The following is a 7,013-nucleotide window of genomic DNA, read 5'->3' as shown; positions in this document are numbered from 1 at the left end:
CCAGACGGCTGGTGGTTCAAACCCACCAGCCACTCCTCGGAAGGAAGGTTGGGCAATCCTACTTCCGTAGTGATACTGCCTCGGAAACCCAAGGATGGGTCGCTATGAGTCGGGGCGACTCGACGGCACATAACAACAACAACAACAATCTGATGAGAGAAAATGGCATCTCCTGGTTCTTTTTGCATTTCTCTACTTAGGAGTGAGACTGAGTCATTTTGTAATTTGATTGAATCCATGTGGATTTGTAAATGGTAAGGTCCTTTGTGTTTCTTTTCTTAGTAAACTACATGTTAATATCCATTGTCTCTTTCTTACTGGTTTGTAGGAGCTTTTTAAAGAAGGGAAAAAAGGAAATTAGCCCTATATATTGCCATATTTGTTGCAGATATTTTTCCAGTTCTGTTATTGCTATCTCTATTTTGTTAGGGAATCTTACTAAATTTCTAATTTTTATGTAGCAAAATTTTTCCTTAATAACTTCTGTTAAACTTGAATGAGACTTTCTCAATTGCAATGGAACTTTATTTAAGTTAAACTTATTTTAGATTTACCACCCTATAATTTATAAATGAAATTTACCCTGTAGTTCAAGATAACTATTTATAGCAGAAAATATTAATGTCATATATATGTAGTATTGAAAGAGCCCTGGTGGCTCACTAGTTAAGTGCTCAGCTGCTAACTGGAGGATTGGCCACATGTCAGGAGGAAGATGAGGCAATCTGCTTCTGTAAAGATTATAGCCTTGGAAATTCTGTGGGGTAGTTCTACTTTGTCCTGTAGGGTTGCTGTGAGTTGGAATCAACTCTATGACAACATGTTTATGTAGTATTATAATTCATGGCAATGTATTTTCTTTATGTAGATCAAGCTTCTGAAATTCAGGTGACTATGATGCTCACTGAAAGTTGTAAGCTGCGAGGTCTTCATCATAGGTAAGAAAGAGGGAACCATGGTAACATTTAATGCTTCATTCTTATTTTAAGAACATTGTGATGATTTCTGAATTGAAAGCATTTTGGAATAGTTTAATTTTTTTCCTCTTAATTTAAAAGTGAAGTGCATTCTCATTGCACAAAATTTTAAAACATAGTAAGCTCTAAAGAAGAAAATAAAGAACAATGTGTGAGCCCACATCTGGATAACCATAGCTAAGCTTTCTAGAAATAATTTGTGTATAGAGAGAAGAGGCAAAAGTTTTTAACACTAATATGTAGTAGTAACCTAGTACTTAGATACCTGGTCAGAATTCTTACCTTGGTGAAAGGTCTGTCCCCCACTTCAGCACTGGAAATGGGCTGCTAGGATAAATACGGGCAAAACTAGTATTTTCCCAAGAAATGGTATTATGTCCACTGTAGCCTTTGAAAGATTCTTCGGCTGAAAAAATTCAGAACAAGCATTTGCAGACATTCTTTCATGAATCTTTAATGTAGGGTTTTCCAGTATCTTACCAGGATGAATTAGTAGCCCCAGGACATCCTCTGGCAATGGGGTGAAATGACATACTGAATTGGGGTTATGTGATACTGGACATTCATTGTTTGGGGAAAATTTTCTAAATGCAAATTATTGCTCATTCATGCTTAAGTGTTCTTCTTGGCAATTAAATGATACCAAGACTTCTGGTTTACAGTGAGCAAAACATGTTGTCAGTGTGTAGAAAGTATTTTGTTCATCACATTCTTTCACTGTAGCAGTTCTCTTATTTTTTAAGAGGCCCAAGGCCTATATAATACATTTCTTTTTGACCTCTGATATCTAGCCTGTTCATGGCTGTGGGTATGTGTTTGTTTCTTTTCTGATTCTAATTCATTAAGTGCCCATTTTGTGCTGGGGACTCTGCCAGACATGGGGAGTAAAAATGAAGCCATGGTCTTTAGAAGTTGTGTAGAATTTATAAGCAAACTCAATATACTCATTAATAAATGACACCTGGTTTCAGGTTGTATTACCTTTTTGTACTGGTTGTGCTTTGTAATTTGGTATGTTTACTCCGTGTTTTAACATTCCACGATTAATGATTATAATGGTGCTGAAATGTTTTAAAGCATTCTAAAATCCTTTCTTTTCACTCTTTTCCACATTGGCATTTGTGAGAATAACTAATTTTTATTTTAAGTAGAAATAGTTGAAAAATAAGACAGATACCATTCTATTTTAATTATATTAGAAGTGCTTCTTACCAGCATTGTCTGTTGAGCTGCTGTTACTTGTAGTTTGACTTCCATTGGCCCCCGTATGCTTGATGATGGGCAGTTCTTAGGCTGAATGCCTTACAGCTCTTTCCTGCAGCTGTACTCTGCAAGATTGAGAATTGAGTGCAATTTTTTAGTGCAATTTTTTAGAAGGACAGAACCTGTCCTTCCTCTGCAGCACCTCCTTCTGCTCTCATCCACTCTTCTTATAGATTACAGACCTTCCTTTCTATCTTTCTTCCTTTATAAAATGGGCAGAATGAAGAGCAATCCTTTATACTTTGAAAGATTTTCATGTAGCTTCTTGCCTTTCCCTGAGGATTTTTAATCCTCAGGTAGTAGGATAAACTGTTTGACTTCATACAGCAAACTCATTGTGCCTGGATAAAATGCCTTTAATCCTGCCAAATGAGTATCAGTCACAAGAAAAAAACACAAACAAATAATTAATCTTTCGGAGTTGAAAAGGATGGGTAACTCTTTGTATTACTCCTGAAATCATAGTACAATCAGGTTGATCTGAATGTAAACCACCACCTGCAGTCATTTTAGTTGACATGGGCCTTGGTGTGAAAGGAGGCTCTTTAATTTCCCTTCTACTCCTCCTGCTTCCCTGGAGGAAATGTCAGTGGTCCAGGGGAAATCACAAGCCTTGTTTTGGAATCAGGTAAATATTTCAGTTTTTTTCTCCACGTACTCACCATCTTTGGCACGTTACATAATGTCTCCTTCCGTATGATTTTCCTTGCCTATGAAGTGGGTAAGGAGCTCTGGTTGGCGTAGTGCCTAAGGCATTTGACTACTCACCAGAAGGTTGGTGGTTCAAACCCACCAGCCACTCCACAGAAGGAAGACTGGACAATCTATTTCCGTAAAGATTTACCACCTCAAAAACCCAAAGGGGGTAGCTATGAGTCAGAATTGACTCGATGGCAGTGAATTTGGTTTGTTTTTCTTTTATAAAGTGGGATTAATGCTGCAAGCAGAAGCCTTACAGAGAGGTTACTTCCTACAGGCTTGTTGATACCTCATGTGCATCCTCATTTTCTCAGCTCATAGGGGTCAGTGCTTTACCTGTGTTAGTAACCCCTGCACATCAGGAGGGGAGCCCAAAGCATGGCCACTTGTGTAGTTAGTCATGTCAGGAATGTTATGAGTTGATTTAAAAAATTATACAGCTTAATTGAAGAAAATGAGGAAATACAGAAAAGTAAGGTAGAAATTATCTATAGTCCCACAACTTAAAGACAGTTAACACTTAACTCTTAACATATTTCTGCACAGTTTTATTATTTGTTCTCCTTATTTATAATTACCCTGCAAACATGTGAGTTTTGTATCTTGCTTTCCCATAGCATTAACTTTTACTCATATTCTTAACATCTCTTTGTACCTATTGTTGCATACTATACATTTATCTGTGTGTAGTCTTCCCTTACTTTTGGATGTTCAAGTTGTTTTCGAACTTTTTGCTATTAATATTACATTAACTATCCTTATTCATATAGTTTATTTATGTTTGATATTATTTGCTACTTAAATATCCTTTGAAGTAGAATTTGCTAAAGAATAGGAAAATTTTTAAGGCTATATTGTTATGTGTGTTTATCAAATATTAAATGCTTGTTTTATACACACATGCATACATATATACATACATACACACATACATATAGCAAGCATTTATATTTATGGAGCTGGGCATAAAAATAAGAGTACACAATAGTTTTGCCTTCTATGAATTTTGAGTTTAGTGGAGAAGATGATGAAATAACTAAAAAGTTATATAACCTTGGGAAAAATTAAAATTACTTCCTAGGTAGCAGTGGAAGAGATGCCATTATACAGTAGAATAAAATATGTGTTTGTATACTTTAGAAATTGAAATAGATTGTCTACTAAGTGCTTAACTTTTGCACATCATAGCAACCTTTTATGGTTTGTGGTATCTCCATGTTACAGTTACAGAAACTAAGGCCAAGAGAGAGATGGTCATACAGATTATAAACGGTAAATATGGGATTCAAAAATCTGACTCTGAATTCCATGTGAGCTGCAAAGGACTTCTTGGCTTTTGTGGTAGTTTTAGCCTCATAAACACCTTTTTTTTTGCTGCTCATGTTCTTGTCTAGTCTGGATTGAGGCCGTTTGTTTTGTGTTATTTCTTAAGTGTGACAGTGGAATAAATGGGATTTTGTCATAACAAGATCATGGTCAAGTCACTTCTTATGTGCCTATGATTACCTTTTAGAGTAAGATTTACTGTAGCCAGAGTGTGTCTTCAGGGAATTCAGTCCATAGCAAACAACTTTGAGTTTATAACTTCTCTCTATCAGAAAAGTGCATAATTGGGAAACTTTAAGTCTAGTTTAAATTATAGAACATTTATAATTTTGCATTTTAAATGTTAATTATGTTTGAGAATATTGTTTTAAGGTCTCTTTATTACTTTATTGTTGTTATTATCAGTAAACTTCTGTAGTTTTAAATTTCACTTGTCTTTCTTCTGATTTATTATTACTTCACAGAAATCTTCTTCCTATTACGCATGTGTGTATAGAAGATGGAGAAAAGCCCATGGTGATACTGCCTTACATGAATTGGGGGAATCTTAAATTGTTCTTACGGCAGTGCAAATTAGTAGAGGCAAATAATCCCCAGGTGAGAAAAATTTGCCCCAATACCAATTTACCTGTAACTTCTGATCATATCTTTTAAAGTAGATGTCAACACTGTATGGAAAATGAAATTGCTCTGTAAACTCTCACCCAAATCACAATAAAATTATAAAAATTTAACATCTAAATTTAGTAGATGTTAACAGTTTAATCTATAAACTGTTTAAAGGCCTGCAAAAAGAAACTCAAGAGGAACCAGAAGATAGTTATAACCTATTGGTTTAGAGGAAAATGAAGATAGTTTATACTGTCTGTCTTGATGCTTATGTGTTGCTGATGCTGAAGTTTTTCCTTATATTTCAATTGTTGTGTTTATTCATAATCACCTCCAAGCCCTCTGTAATATCATCTCAGTCATTTTCCTAATAACTTTTTGAAGGCACACATACTACATCTTCCTCCTAGGAAACAGACTTTACAGAACCATGTGGTCCATATTGTACCAAAAGCTGATAATGATTAGAGGTCTAGATTGTGGGAGATAATTGGGTATATTCTTAATATGCTTGGCTGTAAGACCTTAGTAATCTAAGAGGTTTTCTGTCATCACTGCTTGTACACATAGCTGTGAAGCATTTGATCAGCTTCCAAATGCTTTTATAATGGTAATGGTAGTAAATCCTAGTGGGTGTTTTATTGCTAGCTGTATCTTGTAGCCTCATTAAATTAATTTTAGGATTTAAAATAATGTACTTATTACAGTTGCTGGGACAAAATGCATTCAGAGTCTACATTGAATATTTGGCTTAACATGTATGATACGCTTTATAAACTGACAGGCTTAAAGCAGGACTTCCCAATTAGTGGTTGGAGGCTGTGGCCCATTAATATGACCTGGGGAGAATTTCGTTTCTCAGCTCATATTAATGGCATGGACCTAGAGAAGTGTATCAGTGGTGAGAGCTGTAGACTTGTATTAATTTGAAAATGGTCCCCAGGGTGTTATCTCCTAAGAAGAACTACCTTCCCCCCCCCCAAAAAAAACCAGACCAAACTCATTGCCAGTCTATTCTGACTGTAACAACACTATAGAACAGAGTAGAAGTGTCCCATAGGGTTTCCAAGGCTGTAAATCTTTACAGAAGCAGACTGCCTCATCTTACTCCCACAGAACAGCTGGTGAGTTTGAACCAATGACCTTTTGGTTAGCAGACAGTGCCCTTAACTACTGTGCTACCAGAGCTCGCTTATTTTCAAAGAACAGAACAAGTTATTTAGTAATAAACATTTGAAATTATACCTTGAGAATCCAGCATTCACGGAACAGATAATTTATTGAGCAGCTACTAGATGTACTGGATGGAGAAAACACATGGATAAGAGGAGCTAGGCAACTAAACGGTGTATTTTCTTACAGAATGGAAGGACTATAGTAGATATAGAGGGAGCTATGGGAATAGATTCCTAGTCAAAAAGGAGTTTTTTAAAAAGCGGTCTGTAGACGTAAGGAAGTATATTTGTTTGGAGTAGAAATGTGGGCTAAAATAAGTGGCAGTCATAATTTTTGTGTCAACTGTAAACATTGTCACTTTGTGTTTACCACAGGCAATTTCTCAGCAAGACTTGGTACACATGGCCATTCAGATTGCCTGTGGAATGAGCTATCTGGCCAGAAGGGAAGTCATCCACAAAGATCTGGCTGCTAGGAACTGTGTGTAGGTGCCATGAGTTCTTCATTATCATTTGATGTTTAGTGCTCCCTGGATTTGGGGTTCTTTCCATGGGATTGTGTTATATTCAAAGATAACTGGTGATCTGGTCTTTTTATTTTTTTAATGCTCTGATTGCATTTGTTGTTCATGTCTTTACTTTTCAGCATTGATGATACACTTCAAGTAAAGATCACAGACAATGCTCTGTCCAGAGACTTGTTCCCCATGGACTATCACTGTCTGGGGGACAATGAAAACAGGCCAGTTCGGTGGATGGCTCTTGAAAGTCTAGTTAATAATGAGTTCTCCAGTGCTAGTGATGTGGTAAGTACTGGGACCCCTGATAGCAATGGAATGGAGAAAAGGCTTTCTGTTTTACAATGTTTTACGTTTTTTTTAACTGTTGTTATTTGCCGTCAAGTCGGCCCCGACTCATAGCGACCCCTCCTTGGGTTTCCGAGGCAGTATCACTACGGAAGTAG

The 7,013-nt window shown here is 36.4% G+C and overlaps 1 protein-coding gene across 1 annotated transcript in view; it reads left to right on the top strand.

The window, feature by feature from the left end:
* RYK (receptor like tyrosine kinase) overlaps window positions 1-7,013 on the top strand; it is a 92,901-nt gene that overhangs the window by 55,779 nt on the left and 30,109 nt on the right. Inside the window, exons 10-13 of the mRNA XM_007937515.2 lie at window positions 869-938; window positions 4,730-4,862; window positions 6,425-6,534; window positions 6,696-6,855. Of these exons, the coding sequence (XP_007935706.1) occupies window positions 869-938; window positions 4,730-4,862; window positions 6,425-6,534; window positions 6,696-6,855 (473 nt within the window). The remainder of the gene's footprint in view (window positions 1-868; window positions 939-4,729; window positions 4,863-6,424; window positions 6,535-6,695; window positions 6,856-7,013) is intronic.

The sequence above is a fragment of the Orycteropus afer genome, unplaced genomic scaffold, assembly GCF_000298275.1.
Source record: "Orycteropus afer afer isolate SDZICR_OR568_19922 unplaced genomic scaffold, OryAfe1.0 scaffold00003, whole genome shotgun sequence".
Lineage (NCBI taxonomy): Eukaryota > Metazoa > Chordata > Mammalia > Tubulidentata > Orycteropodidae > Orycteropus > Orycteropus afer.
The sequence above is the reverse complement of the archived record's forward strand: the minus strand, read 5'-3'. Positions and strand labels throughout refer to the sequence as shown.